Here is a 16,877-nt window from a genome sequence, read left to right on the forward strand (position 1 = left end):
TTTTCCCTAAACTGCGAAAGATGACACCAAATTGCAGTAAAAAATAACATCGAAATTTAGAGGAATGAAACGAAGACTTCACGTCCCTATATTCCCTATATATATATATATATATATATATATATATATATACATACATAATATAAATATATAACATGATTTTAAGTATTTGATTATTTATTTTTACAAGTAATGTATAAGACCTTCCACCCCCAACCATTTTCACACCCTGTAGTCGGGGAAGATAATATGTTCAAAAGAGTAATTGCTTTATTTCCTTTCGAAAGTAATGCGTGAATTATTACTTTGCATAAGAAATAACGCAATACTCAAAGTGTGCCCTAGATCCCACGCTCACCACAGTTGGAAGCACATTGCACAGTAATACCAAGCAGACTTAGAGCAAACTTTTAAAATTACCTTATTTCTCTTATTTTAGCCGCTTTTTTTGCAGGGCTGCCAAGGAATCATGGGGGTCCTGGGTAATGTTAATTTTTGAGACCCCTTAGATTCATGCATTCCTTTATTTAGAAGCTAACAGCATATATAATGTACACAATTGTTTCACATTAAAATTATCAGTTCTCCCCCCTATTTTACAGATATTAGATTTTTTTTTAAAAAAAAGAACACTTTGCCTTTTACAATTGTATGTCCTCCTCCGTAGTCGAGCGGGTTAAGGCGTTCACTCGTCTTGAGATCGTTCGCTGCGGGACGGCGTAGGTTCGAATCCGGCTCTGGTCGGAATTTATTCGGCCTACGTATAGGGCCGGTGGCAACCCACCATCGTGAGGAAATTGGGAAGCTCCGAGTGAGTGAGCGTAACCTGGTCGAGAAGACCTACAATAACGGCTGGGGGTTCGTCGGGCTGATCACCCGTCACCCCAACACTGGTCTGAGACCTCCATGCTATAACAAGTGACGGCGGAACAGTGTGGGAGGGAGACCAGCAGTCGGTAGGTAAGCCAAGGCCCTTCAAGGTGCTGTAGAGCTGTGGGTTAACTTCCTCAAAAATGATAACAAACTATAACCAATCCACACATCTGGATTAACAACTAAACTTAACAAATTTGTTGGAAACTGAACCTTTGTACAAGATATTTCTCTCTCTATTATATTTTGAGCATTACAGTATTATATGTTGAGCATCTGCACTTTCCCAGCCACATTGACATTCCTTATTGTTCGTTATTCAAATTTTGGATAAATGTTGCCTAGTACACAAATGACTCGTTCTCAGTCTATTAATTGATACAATTACATTTCTTGTAGCACTTACATGGTTTTTGTGTTTTGAATTCAGCAAATGGTCTGTATGATTCTCCAACTGTTGTAAGTTAATTTCGACACCAATCAAACCATTCATTCAGAATTTTCTTCGGGGTTCGAACCTTCATTTCCCTGTTAAACTAGCATTAGCTATTCATTCATTCATTCATTCATTCCTTTATTTGGAACCTAACAGCTTTTATGCCGTTTTTTGTCCATAACAATACACATCTAAAATGTACACAATTGTTTTACATTAAAATTATCAGTCCATCCCCCCTATTTTACAGATATTAGATTTTTTTTTTTTTAAGAACACTTTGCCTTTTACAATTGTATGTTACACTTCCTTAAAAATGATAACAAACTATACCCAATTCTCACATCTGGATTAACAACTAAACTTAACAAATTTGTTGGAAATTGAACCTTTAGATTATTTAAAGTTTTATACAAGATATTTCTCTCTCTATTATATTTTGAGCATTCCAGTATTATATGTTGTGCATCTGCACTTTCCCAGCCACATTCACATTTCTTACTGTTCGTTATTCCAATTTTGGATAAATGTTGCCTAGTACACAAATGCCCCGTTCTCAGTCTATTAATTAATACAATTACATTTCTTGTAGCACTTACATGATGAAACCATGGTTTTTGTGTTTTGAATTCAGCAAATGGTCTGTATGATTCTCCAACTGTTGTAAGTTCATTTCGACACCAATCAAACCATTCATTCAGAATTTTCTTCTTTACTCTAGGGAGAAGATCCGTATAGTATAATGATAAGTTCGTAATATTTGGAAGACGCACTGCTTTCTTTGCACATTCATCTACATGAGAATTACCTGTAAAATTACTATGAGCTTTAACCCAAGAAAACTCAATGGTTTTTCCAGATTTTTGTATTGTTTGAACTAATTGTATGCAATTTATAATATAAGGGGATAATTTGTAAATACTCTTGTAAGAAGATTTAAGAGCCTGTAATACACTTTGCGAGTCAGTAAGTATTAAGAACTTTTGTAAATTTAATTTTTGGACATATGTTAAAGCTTGGTAAATTGCGTAAGATTCTGCTGTAAATATTGAACAGTCTTGTGGAAGCCGAAATAATAGGTCTGTTTTATGTTGTGGATCGTACACTGCACATCCAACTCCTGACTCACTTTTAGATCCATCTGTGTATATGAAATAAAAACTTGGCCATTGAGTAAAATATTCCGATATGTGCGAATAACGAGGGAAATGAATATTATCCAGAGACTGTTGAGGATAATCTAATGAAAAAACAGACCGGGAACGCATCTGTAGAACATCCTGGTATTCTTGACAAAACGAATTATACAATTCTATCCACATAGCAGATTTTCTGTTTGTTATTTTTCCCGTTTCATATAAGTGTATCATATTTGTTAGTATATTGTTGAAAGGATGCTCACAATATGATTTCACTTTGAACAGCATATTTGCTGCTAACATCTTCTGTCGACATGAAATGGAACATTCACCCGCTTCCATGTATACTACTACGTTTGGAGTGCTGTTCATAACGCCTAAACATCTTCTCAAGAATTTCCTCTGTATGACATCAATGGAATTCAATTTTCCTTCTGTCAAGTTACACATTGCCAGTAGAGAATAATCTATCATAGGCCGAAAATAATTCTTGTAAAATAAAAGCATAACTCGAGGATGACATCCCCACTGAGTATTTGCTATTGCTTTGAACAAATTAAACACTTTTTCTGATTTGACTTGTATTGCTTTAATTTGGTCCTTCCAAGTTAGTTTTTGATCCAAGATGACACCTAAATATTTTACTCTGGATGTAATGGGAATTCTTGTTTTTCGGGACATTGAGTGAACTATTGGAGGTGTTCCCTTTTTACTAAAAATTGTAATATTAGATTTTTCCATTGAAATGGAGAGTTTTTTACTTTCAAGCCACTTTTGCACTTCCAATATTTGTTCCTCTAAAACAGGAAAATCAGTATGAATTTGTGTCGTGGACATATAGATACAGATATCATCTGCATATTGAAGATAATTGACTGTTGGAATTAATTTCCTTTTCATCCCGATCATATATATGTTGAAAAACGAAGGACTTAAAGGACTTCCTTGAGGTAACCCTTTGCAGGCTGAATACGGTCCTCTACTTTCACTGAAAAAGTGGAAATATACAGATCTTTTAGTGAGTAACTTCCATAGTATCAAAATATAGTTGTGAGGTATTTTTAGCTGTTGTATTGTTTGGATTAGGATATTAATATCTACATTATCATAAGCTGCGCTTACATCTAAGAATGCAGCTAGTACAATTCTGTTTATTTTCAGTGAGTCGAAAATATACGAGGAAAGAGTGATTAATCCGTCTTGGCATCCTAATCCCTTTCGAAATCCTATTTGTTCGAACTGAAATATATTTTGGCTTTCTAAAAACCATTCTATTCTTTTTTGTATCAGTTTCTCAAATATCTTTCCTATAACTGACGTCAAAGCTATAGGCCTATATGATTTACCTACTTGAGGGTCCTTGCCTGTTTTTAAAATTGGAATAATCAACTGTTTGGACCAATCTTCTGGTACTTTTCCATTATTTAAGAATTTATTAAAAATTGTGCACATCGCCGTTAACGCTACATCTGGAAGGTGATTAATCATCGAATAAGTAATTCCATCCATCCCTGGAGCAGATTCTTTACTGTTGCTGATGATTTCATAGATTTCCTCTTTTGATATTGGAGTTGCAAAACCTTTCGCCGAACGTAGTTTTGATGTGTAACTACATAATTCATTTGGTGTTTCAATTACTCCGTCTGACACTGTAGGTATGAGTTTCTGAATAAATTCAGTCTTCCAATTTGATTTCAAAGGGACCACATTTGCTGTACGAGGATTTTTGAGCGACCTAAACTTATTCCACACATATCCTAATTTCATGCTTGGGTGTAAATTTTCACAAAATAATTTCCATGATTTTCTTTTTGCTTTTATGCATAATCTCTTTGATTTGGCCACAGAGCGTCTGAATGCTATCCAGTTCTCCGGATTTGGTTGACGTGAGTATATTCTTGCTAATTCGACTCTATGTAGTTTTGCTTCAGCACACTCCTCTGTCCACCAGTATATCTTTGGGAAGTGTTGCTGACTACTTTTTATCACCCTGGGACAACTCAAGTCCATCACAGCCGAAATGATTTTTACAAACTCCTCATATGTAATATTATCAGGTTTTAATCCATCATTCTCTGAGAAATAAATATTTAAAAGTTTAGTATAATTAGACCAATTAGCTTTGAATACTTTCCATTTGCGAATAGTTAATATTCTTTCATTTGTTGCATGGCAATAAGCCAGATAAAAATAACATGGATAATGATCGCTTGTTCTCAAGTCCACATCGGCCTCCCATGTAAAGTCTGCACAATACTTTTCTGAAATTAATGTTAAGTCTATAGATGACGGATTACTTCCATTTCTAGGCATATGAGTAGGTGAACCATCATTTATTATAGTTAACTGTTCCGCCTCCATCCATTCAACAAGAGTTCGACCCAACTTATCTGCTGCTTGTCGACCCCACAATGGGTGGTGGCAATTGAAATCTCCAGTTATGATTAATGGAGTCTTGAATGAACTAATCATAGACCTTAAATGTTTCACTGCAATTTTTTGCGATGTATAAGAAGATGGTATATAGATCGAGATAACGGTAAATATTTTATTCAAAATTTGCACTTGTATTCCCACTACTTCCACCCGATATTCTCGAAGAATCACTAAATTGGGATTAAATGATATGGGTTTGAATGCCAGACTTTCATGTACAAATATACCCACTCCTTTTCCGCCTTTTTGATTAATTACTGCGTGATATTTTTTATTTCAATTGAAACTCTTCCATCCCCCCATACTTCACATACACATATAATGAGAGGATGATGCTCTTCTATCAGTTTCATGAGTTCAAGTTTTCTTGAAGGAAACGAGCATAAATTCCATTGCACAAACAAAAACATATTTTGCATGTAATAACTTACTGATTATTATATTTAATGTTGAGCATCTTCATATGATTCAAGCTCTTCAATAAGTTTCAATAACTGTGAAGTTATATTTGCACAATCGACTAGAATATTTTTAATTCTCTGAAGATTATCATCCACAGTTATGTTCGACGTTAGTTTTGCCATAACTTGTAACAAACTAATCATTATTTGCTTTTGAGAGTCATATTGTGGGATGCTAGTCCGTAATTTTCGTTTTTCCGTTGTTGTCACTGACGTTGGACTGCTTTGGGAATTTAGTAAAATATAATCTGGTCTTTCTTGTTCGTTTTGGGTTTGAGGATTGTCACACGACTTTAGATTTTGCATACCTTTATTTCTCATAACTTCTTTACTTTTAAATATCTTCCCAAGTCTTCGATCAGCATAACTATTGTTCATGTTGTAAAGATGAGGTTGAGAAGATTTCCACGAATATAAGTTTCTTGATGTCCCTGATTCCTCATCTCTTAGAGTGGCCAGCACCTCATATCTGTTACCTGTTGTAATTGCTGAACTTGGAGCTTGTACAAAGGAAGACTCTGCTTTAGTTGTTTTTAACTCTGGGAAATCTTGTAGTATGTTTGCATAAGAATAATCGTCTCTTTCGGTCATAAATGAACTACTAGAACTAACTTTTCTCTTTGCTTCTTGATATGAACAGCCCTCATATGCTATCACCTTCTGAATTTCTCTTTCCTCTTCCCACTTACTGCACGACCTCTCAGTTGCAAGATGATTTCCTGAGCAATTTATGCATTTAGGTACTGCAGCACATATATCATCATGTTCATAATCACCGCACCTTGGACATATCGCTTTGGACTTACAAACATCCTTTGTGTGAGAGAAACGGAAACAATTCCTGCATTGCATCACAGATTTTATTTTAGGTTGTACCTGAAATATGTTACTGAGTAGCTTTACATGCGAGGGCAACCTTTGTGATTGAAACGTTACGCTGATCAATTTGGTCGGTTTGAACTCAAATTCCCCATTTTCTTGATAAATCTTTTTTTTTCATTCTTTCCATTTTGATTATTGGAATATTTCTCTCAGCCTCTGCTTCATCTTGTACTTCTTCTAAATTTATATGTAACGGTAACCCATATATTAGTCCCATTCTGTGTAAAAGACTCTTCGGGATTTTGACATTTACCTTATATTTCTTCTGAAACTCTTTGTTCAAGTAAAAGTCATTTGCATCATTGGATGTTAAAAAGTAAACCTTTGCACGATTAGGACCCGATGCCTTAACAAAATTCACCTTAATTCTAGCTTCTCTTAAGTGACTACCTAACATAATAGCACTAAAGCTACCAACATTGTGTTCCACGCCTTCAACAAGAACAATATATGGGCCATCGTGCCCAGGATAGAATAAGTCATTTTTATTCACATTGTCCTTTGATTGCATTGTACGCTCTAATACGTTTGCTTTGAAAATTTTTGGAGCATTTATAGATTCCTCCTTTCCACTAACTTTTGCTCGATTTCGTTTTGAGTTCTGACTTTTTGGTTGCTTAGCAACCAATTCAACATCCATATTTTCTCCGTCTTTATTTGAAGACTTGACCTTTTTTACTTCCACTATTTCATTCATCTCCATTTGGACGTCCTCTCTGCTTTGATTAATAATTTCCTCGCTAGACATTTTCCCTCACTTGAATGAAATTTGTTGAATTTCTTACAAGCAGGAAACTTTATCTGGATGGCTCAGAGCCTTCCATGCTATCCAGATTTAACACTGATTTATCTTCTAAATCACAAGATTATTTAATATTAACTTACGTTTCAATAAATGTACTGTCTTGTAATAACACAGAACCAGTGGCGGAGCGTGAGCTTTCCAACAGTGTAAGCCTAGCATGATGAAGGCTATTTCCCGTTGTGCTTACTTTGGGGCTGGCATATTGACCCCCCCCCTTTTCCATTTTTTTCAGTTCCCTAGAATTGTTCAGAAAAGCTTAATTTTTGCACTAAATTTAACCTTACACCCCTTAAAAACAAAGTGACACTACACCAGATTAAAAGTTCTGGAAACATCCATGAGCGTGGTGTTTTCATTGCTAGGCTGCGTTCTTCTACATTGAGAGGAATGGTTGGTTGATTTGGTGTTTTAAGTCAACTTTATGCACATTAAGGCTAATCGGGATTGGACCTACAGTTTAAAGTGGGATCCGAACCACTATATGCTTCCACCAGGTATCGAATACATTGAGAGGAGAACTAATAATTACGTCAGTCTTATTCCTATCACTATGAGTAACCTAACAATAAAAAAAACGCAAAGTTAGATAAAATATAGAACGAAAATAGTTCGATTCAGAACCTCTTATCTAAATGAATTTTAAAATAAACATACCTCTTACATGCTACTGTTCCATTACAACTTGTAGTTCAAATCCAGGCGGCGATTTTTTTCGGCAAAGATGTCAATCACAGCATCATGGAAGGTAGGGCTCTTCTTTAAATCCTTCAAGAGAGTTCTCTCTATTGCCATCAGCGATAGCTTAGTAAGTCTCTCCTGGGTCTGTGTGCTGCGCAGGTAGGTGTGTATCCTCTTCAAGGCAGAGAATGTTCTTTCAACAGATGCACTAGTTGCAGGTATGGTTAAAATTAAGGCAGAAAACTTTGTTGTTTCCGGAAGAGCATTGCACAGGTTTGTTGAAATAAAATATTTATGGAGGTCTAACACTGAAGGTTTCAAAAACTCCTGCGACGAATAAATAGCAGTAAGTTCGGTTTTCAAAATTAGAGGATCAAAATATCGTCCATATGATTTCAATAATGATTCGTAAGCATTTATTGGAAATTTCAGAGAATAATTTTGAAAATTATCAAAATCTAGCAAGGAGAGCAATTCTAGTTTCTGGATATCGGAGAATCTGTTGGCTAATTGGACTTTCATTGTGTCAATAATTTCATAGTAAAGTCTTCGATAAGAAGCTTTCCTCTCATTACTGATGAGAACAATTCTCTGCCTTTTGCTTGGCACCTTTAAGTGTTCTTCTCCCAACCTGGCACTGTCGCTTTCGGACCACACTTTTTCAAAATCTTCCCTCTTAGTACTCAAGAAACTTTGATATTCTTGTACTTTTCGAGTACAGTAGCCGATGTCATTCACTCTGGTTTGCAAAATTTCGAAAAGTATTTTAGCTGGTGGAAGAATGGCCGAAAATACAATTAACATAAAATTGAAATCAAAATCATGGAGAGTAGCAAAATATCCACGAGAAGAGAGACGCATTTCTCCATCCCACTGCTCTTGGTTCTGTATCACTGATTCAAAGAAATTAATTAGATCTGTTTTCAACTGGGAAACAACTTCAACCAATCTCTCTGCGTAGAGCCATCGAGTAGGAGCAACTGATGGCAGACGTCTGCTTACCATTTTGTCCAGCGCTGCTTTCCTCTTTGAAGATTTAGAAAAGAATGCTGCAAAAGCCGACAAAGTTTCAAAAAATACTTTACATTCTTTGATGCCCTCCACAGATTGTTTGAGAACTAAGTTTAACTTGTGAGCATAGCAATGGACAAACAGCGCTGTCTTATACCTGTCTCTTATCAACTTTTGCAAACCATTGTGTTCTCCAGCCATGACAGCTGCTGCATCATAGGTTTGAGCGACTAATTTCTCGCCACACTGGAAGTCATTTATTACACCAAAAACATGGTCTGCCAGGGCAGCAGCCGTGAGATCCCCACTGACATCCTTAAAACCTATGAACCGCTCCTCTACGTTACCATTTGAAGTTACATAACGTAGCACCGATCAAAGTTGAGATTTATGAGAGGCGTCTACTGTTTCATCTTCGATGACAGACACAAATAATGCTTCTTTCACTTCACTTTTTATTTTGTTCATCATCAAAGTTGCAATTGCATCAATCAACTCATTTTGGATATCGTGAGAAGTGCCAGCAAAAACTGTAGATGATTCCAAATGATGACGTAGTTTTTCATCATAGCTTGCCCTATAATGAAGCATTTCTACGTAATTACCTCTATTGTTTGAATCTGAACCCTCCAAATGACCTCTGAAAGGGAGCTCTTGTTCCGCCAAAAAACAAGCAGTGTCGATTAAACAACCAACGATGTATCTATTTGCTTTGACTTTTTCGTTGTGTTTCTCTCGGTTTAATTTGAAGGCAAGGTTTAAACAATCTTCAATTCGCGTATTTCCAAATTTCAACAACGCAATCTTTGAATTTACGTGTGCTACGGAGATCTCATGTCTTTTCTTTAATAAATGATAATTATTAGCGTCGCCGACACCTTTTGTTGTCCAAGCAGTTTTTTCTGTTGAAAAGAGAAGGCAGGGCCAACAGAAAAGTGCTGAATACTTTTTACAACCACATAACCAAGTATCAGCTTCGTACCATGAGTCACAAAACCGGCGCACTTTATTTTTTGTTTCCGTTACCATGCCTGCTAGAGAAGGAGTGGACCTACCTACATCCACAAGTTTCTTCTTTGCAGCAAAATCCTTGCCGGAAAACGGCGTCTTCAACAAGTTCTCCACCACACAATCACACTCGTTTTCTTCCATAATGCACTTCGTATCACACCACAGTACAGGGACAACTGCACCACACCGCCCACTTTTCAATAGATGGAATTCGCAAAAAGAAAAAAAAGAAAAAGAAAAAAAAAAGACCACGAGAATTTAACGATGCACACAACAAGAAAGGGGAAACAAACCAAACCCAAAAGCAGCCACTGCCCAAAGCAGTGATATTCCGGAGTCAGAGTGAAATATCCCTTTTGGAAATAAATAAATTCCCTCTCTGGCCTTAAAATTCCCTATAATTCGTAAAGAGAGGAAGAAAAAATAAATTCAAAAATAAAATATAAAATAAATGCTCACTAATTGTAGAAGTTTATCCAGAAATTTCTATCAAAGGAGATATGTCTAAGGGGAGTGTAAAAGAGAGACAGACCATAAATAAGCTTTCCGTGCATTTTCGGAGAGTGTTTAAATTTTAGAAGTTTATCCAGAAATTTCTATCAAAGAAGATATTTCTAAGGGGAGTGTAAAAGAGAGACAGACCATAAATAAGCTTTCCGTGCATTTTCGGAGAGTGTTTAAATTACGGACTATGTAATTAATGAATGATATTTCGTTCACATTTGATATGATAATTTGTAAAACTGGTTCAATCTTAAGTTTTCATCAAACATTTAACTTAAAAAAACAATTTTTTGCATTAGTTAGCCCAATTACTACAAGCAGAGTTCAAATTAAAAACAGAGATCTTAATATTTCCTATGTATATACTAATCCTACAAGCAAAAACAAGCGTTAAGCACATTAATGTATATATTATTATATTTTATAATTTTCTCGTTTTTGCTCATTTTAGGTGTTTCTCTTTTTCCCATTCCTGTTAATTTCTTTGCTTTAAAATTCCCTTTTCCTGTAAAAAAAACCTTCTTGAAACACAACCGTCTCAAATTTCCTTTGCAACCACCTCTTCATACATAGTTGCCAGATGCTGCAGATGCTGCAGTTACGATAGAGACTTAAGCCCCTATCACACGGAACTGGATTTCTATTTGGAATGCTCTAGTTGACGCTGGACTGGCTACCCATTTGCTAGTTTTCGCCTCACACGGTACTTGTTACACCGTACTTGTCGATAGTCTTTCGTTCCCATAATGGCTGCCGCGCGAGATGTAAACAACGTATCACTTCACACTTTTAAAATACGATAACTATCCAACCGAGAGGAATATCGCTTCGTATTAAATGGTTTTAGGTAGAGAAGAATGGCGCTGATAAAATACATACTTTACAACGTTTGCTATACACGTATGGAAGGATATTTTAGCTTTTTCAATTGTAAACATGCCTTTCGTGTTGTATGCACTCGGAAGCCACAGACAAAAAAAAGGCTACTTTCCAAACTCACAGATTATCTTCACATGGCCAAACTTTGCTCTGATTGGCTGTTCCACAGAATCTAGTCGAAGAAGTTAGTAGCAATTAGAACATGTCCTATTCCTCAAAACCAGTCAAGCAGTCAGCCAGGCGGCCATGATTACTACCCAGAAAGTCAGTTCATCGCCAACTAGGGCATTCCAACTAGAAATCCAGTTCCGTGTGATAGGGGCTTTAGAAAGTCGTCTGCTACTCTTTGACTGAGTGCACTGCATACAGTTCTTGAAGTGAGGAGGGGAGGTGGTGCGGTGGTTGCTAGCTTTCTGATCTTTCCTTCAGGGGGATGTGTTTATTGGTCTTTGTCAAGTGTGGTCTTGAACAATGTGAGTTGCTAACACGCCAGCAATATCAAGATCGCCTTACTACAGAATGCACATCTGGCCTGTTTCCTGGCTAAAACCCGATAACGCTGTGGCTCCCTCCTCTTGCGGGGCAATCGGTGTCTCGCTGGACCGTATTCACGGTTAGCCAGTGATGCCACCCAAACATAATGGTGCTAAATCTCGCACAAGTTTAAGAAGTCGTTGGACAGTTGGAGATATAATAAAACAAGAGGGCCGCTGTTCGTGGGGGTTGCATTTTCTCAATCTTTTCACGTTAACGTCGAACCCATCCCGTTGGTTGAACCATTCTAATTTATATTATACGGAAGAAATTCCATATTTTACTTAACTATAGTATGTAGCTAATTAATAATGCAATTTTAAAACTCTAAAGTAGATGCATAAATTGAACTTGAAACTAGTCTTAGGAAAATAATAAATTATTGTTTTCTTTATAAATTAATATTAATAATATATAGAGCCTAGAACAATATAGTAGCATGTAGCATAATTTCAGAGTATAAACGACACCATCGATGTTCGGTAAGGGTAAGGAGGGGAGGCCCTTCCTGGAAAATGAATGTCAACCATAAAATTATATATTTCACACATATAATTTCATTTCAGTCACAGCAAATTATGTTAATTATTGTAAGGGTATTGCAGAAAAATGTTAAACTTCAAATTGAATTAGTATCTTTTGAGGGGGAAAATGCCTAGTTTACCCCCACCCCCTGGAAAAAATACTGGTGGAAAGAAATACTGCGGACGTCCCTGAACAACATTTTTTCTAAACATGAGGTTTGCAACGCTGCTGTAAGCCTCTGACCGAAGGTTTACAGTAGTGATGGGCATTAGTCGACTAATATTAGTCGATTAGTCGATTATTAAAACCATCGAAAAAATTATCGACTAATGAAAACTAGTCGACTGAAAAAATTAGTCGACTAATATTAGTCGAATTAGTCGTTCGACTAATATTAGTCGAATTAGTCGTTCGACTAATATTAGTCGAATTAGTCATTCGACTAATATTAGTCGAATTAGTCGTTCGACTAATATTAGTCGAATTAGTCGTTCGACTAATATTAGTCGAATTAGTCGTTCGACTAATATTAGTCGAATTAGTCGTTCGACTAATATTAGTCGGATTAGTCGTTCGACTAATATTAGTCGGAAACATTCCGACTAATATTAGTCGGAAACATTCCGACTAATATTAGTCGGAAACATTTCGACTGATTTCAGTCGGGAACATTCCGACTAATATTAGTCGAAATGACCGAACATGTCTCATTTCCAGACGAACAATCGACTACTTGAGCAGAGGGCTTATTGTCAAGAAGGAAGCAAAGCAGGTAGGTATTTCTTGGAAAGGTCAGTGACTGGAATCTTTTATCCCTTGATGCCGCGACAGAGCTGGTATGCAAAGGGAAAGCTGACCCTGCTGTAGCTCTATCCCCCCCTAACTCCAGGGGGCGATGCCTACCGTCATTCATGTCGCTATTTTTGTTTTCTCTGAAGGGATACACATTCATAGTTCCGAGAGTTTCTTGGTATTCACAGGCCAGTGCACATTGTTGGTGCAAGAAAGACACCGCAACATTTTAAAAGCAAAACTATCCATTTCTGACCTTCAGATGGATTAGAGGGTTTATGATAAATGCATTTTACTGGAATGGAAATATTCTTAAACTTAAAAAACCGGTCGAATATAAGAAGAGAGTTTACAATCCACCAGCTCTGATGCAAGGTAAGGTAAAATTAATTTAATTAAAAATAAACATTAATTATGTTCGTGGGGCAAATACTAAAATATACGCTGTCCAGAACGATCTCAAACTTGCTGCAGTCGCTAGATGTTAATTTACCTTTCTGCCCCTTATGGGGTACAAATTTGCCAGCAACATCGGTGGCAGAGCGCGCAGGGTGGTTCATTCACATTCACGCCTTTTACGGCTCCGGGTTCGAATCCTGTGGTGGACATGGGTGTTTCTTGTAAGTTTCCACTCATCCATTTCCTGCAATCACAATTCATTCTCATCATCCCGATTAGCCTAAAGAGGCATAAAAGCGATGTAAAATGAGGATAATAATAAAGAAAGATAGAGGATGTATGTCACTTTGGGTAACCACGACGATGAGGACGAATTGATCAAAAAGAACATCCATGTCCAGCCTAATACTCAAGGGGTGGGACAATGGGGTCATTTACCCCCTCCAACTATGAAATGTTTTAATATGAAGCTGTAAAACCTACGAAAATAACATTGACGATTTTTCAGATTTTGCAAGAAATTCGATTTTATTCTTACATAAATGAATGGGTTGTTCGCGAAGCGAGATAGGCTCCAGGACTCTGCAGTCTACAATATTTGGTTATTTTATAATTTTAGTATTATAACCTTTAAAGGTTTAATTGATGCATATCTATCAGACGCCCGGATTCAGCCCAGAGTGTCCTTGTTTTAAATCCCCGTCCCGACTTTCTTCGAACTGCATTCACGATGAAAAAATGTCTTTTTTTTTCATTTAATTATTTTTTGAAATTTCCAGTACAGCAGAAGCCATTTTAAACCGGAAAGAAACAACAGTAAAAAGTACACTGGTGTTAAAACGAACACATTAAACACTAAACAAGACCAAAAAATTAAAAAATTATAATAAAGAAAAGAAAATAAACAAAATATAAATAATAAACAAGACAAGACAGTACCAAGGTAAACAGATTATTTACACAATGCATTACTTATGTACAATGTTTTTCAAGTTGGTGATAAAAGACGAATATGCAGTGAATATATCTACTTGGTTTGAGATGTTGTTGAATTGTTTCGGTAGCCTTTGGAATATTGAACGTTGTATGAGCGAGAGTCTGGGCGTTGCAGTGTGGAAAGTTTCCTTGCTCCGTGTTTTATGTCTGGGCACTCTGAGGGAGAGTTCGTGGAGTTCAGACATGCTCTTCATTATAAGTATCATTGCTATCACATACTTAATTTAAAAATATATCATTTTCTATACATCTAATTATCATGATTGGTTAATTGATAGTCAAACATAGATGGTTTTGATTGATTGATTGATTGATTGATGTTTTAAGTCCACTTTATGCACAGAAAGGCTAATCGGGACTGGACCTACAGTTTACAGTGGAATCGGAACCACTTGTGCCTCAACCGGGTATTGAACCTTGATTACAAGGCAAAGACGCTACCACTGCGCCATCGGGGAGGCCCTCAAACATAGATGGGATTGGGTGCCAAAACTTGAGGGGAGGGGGAGGATTCTATCTTGATTGACAAGGCTTAACACTATGAAAGCATAATATTTCATCTCGCAATCGTCGCATTAACGCATTGACGCATCAGATCACGAAACCAGTTAGAGCGACACATGATCTTTGGACGCAGAAAATTATTTTTTTAAGTAAGTACTTCGCAACATTAGTAAATTTTCTCACATTTAATATTAGTCGAAATAGTCACACGATTAATTTCAGTCGAAATCGACTTTATTTCCGACTAATATCAGTGGAAATCGAACACAACTGATTCTGATTCCGTTTCCAGACGAAGCGTAGACCACTGAAGTAGAGAGGGCTTATCGCTAAGAAGTGATGCGAGGGAGAATGGCCTAGGTGTATTTAATTTCTTGGAAAGGTGAGTGACTGGAAAATTCCGGTACCGCCTCACAGCATGCCAAATTGAAAGCGAAAGGTGCCCCTGCTGTAGTCATTCATGTGGCTATTTGTTGTTTACAATGGTGTCTTTTCTCAAGAGATACGCATTCAGGACTTGGAGAATTTCTTGGAATTCAAAGACCTAACCATCCCTAGGTATCATTAGTGGTGCAAGAAAGATATCGCAATATTTAAATCTCAATGTATGGCCTTCATGTGAACTAGAGATCTTATCTTAAAAGCATTGTACCGTAATGAAAATATTCTTAAACTTAAAACTAATGTCAAACTTAAGAATATAGTTTAAAATCAACCAGTTCTCACGCAAGGCAAGGGAAAATTAGTTTTAATAAAAATGAACACTAATTATGTTATTGGAGCAAATACTAAACTTTACGCTGTAAAGTACAATCTCAAACTTGCTGCACTCGCTATAATACAACCTTGTATGTTGATCTTCACTTTGCGCTGAGTGGCCATTCACATTATCCGCCAATCACGACTCCGGGTTCGAATCCTTTCATGGGAGTGTTCCTTTGTAAGTTTCTACTCATTAATTTTCTTTAATCACCATTTATTCTCGCTTTGTCCTGATTAGCATAAAGAGACAGAAAAGCGACTAAAAATTTGGAAAATTATAACGAAAGACATAGGATTATTTACTGCAGAAACTTGTAACAAATAATCATCAGGTATGAGTAACGTTCTTTCAAGTTGTTTCATTATTGCTGTTTCACTACACAAAATAGGCATTTTACATTATGATATTGCTTCTAAGTTGTAAACCTTATTTTCGAACCGGAAAGTAATCATTACTTGAGAGAGGACCTCCCACATGGCGCAGTGGTAGCGTCATTGCCTTGTAATCAAGAGGTCCCGGGTTCGATACCCGCTGGAGGCGGCCCCAGCGCCCACCCAGCGTCGAATGACATGGCTACCTGGGGCCTGGGGGGTAAAAGCGATCAGGGGCGTGATGCTGATCACATCACCCCCACTCACGACCGGATCAAGAAAGTGTGGGGCGTTAGCCCCACACCCCCTATACGCCTTTGTGGCGTGTTGCTAAGCACAGGGGAGCACTTTACCTTTATAACGAACATTTTTTGGTACATATCAATCCGTTCCCTATAACCCTTGTTTTCCTATCAATGAATATTCATTACTCTAAAGGATTGTGTCGAATTTTGATTGTATTTGCAGTTTTGATAATTAGCATTGCATTTCTGCCACTTTTGGCTAATCGCGACGATGAGGATGAGTCATGATCAGATGAATTTTGATGAAGATACTATCGCAAAGTGTCATGAAAAGATATGGATTTTATTTGAACCAGGAACTTTCGGTAGTAACTTCGTTAATCCAGAACTCAACACGTTCGTCCACCGAGTCTGTCATGACAATGCGTTGTCTTACACTATCATTTTGTAATCAATAGATCGCTGGATTTATATGCTGGGGCCTACATATTTTATACTGCCCCATTGAGCCTACATGAGTATAAACGTAGAATTAAAGAATCTCAAATAATAATAAAAGTTAAACTTTTATTAGTTAGGAAAGGAGTGAATTAGAGGTTCGACTGATAAAGAACTTCATGTCCAGCCACGTCA

General features: G+C 36.9%; 1 protein-coding gene across 1 annotated transcript; it reads right to left on the reverse strand.

Moving 5' to 3' along the window:
• Positions 1-7,707: 7,707 nt before the first annotated feature.
• Positions 7,708-8,922, reverse strand: LOC145979645 (zinc finger MYM-type protein 1-like). The gene has a single exon (XM_083112610.1). The coding sequence runs from the start codon at positions 8,920-8,922 to the stop codon at positions 7,708-7,710; it is 1,215 nt and encodes a 404-aa protein (XP_082968736.1).
• Positions 8,923-16,877: the final 7,955 nt, after the last annotated feature.

This window comes from Lepisma saccharinum, chromosome 26 (assembly GCF_977018435.1).
Source record: "Lepisma saccharinum chromosome 26, izLepSacc3.1, whole genome shotgun sequence".
NCBI classification, from domain to species: domain Eukaryota; kingdom Metazoa; phylum Arthropoda; class Insecta; order Zygentoma; family Lepismatidae; genus Lepisma; species Lepisma saccharinum.

Bases quoted from the DNA above. Each gene is read 5' to 3' on its own strand.
- LOC145979645 (XM_083112610.1), bottom strand. From the start codon at position 8,922: ATGGCTGGAGAACACAATGGTTTGCAAAAGTTGATAAGAGACAGGTAT.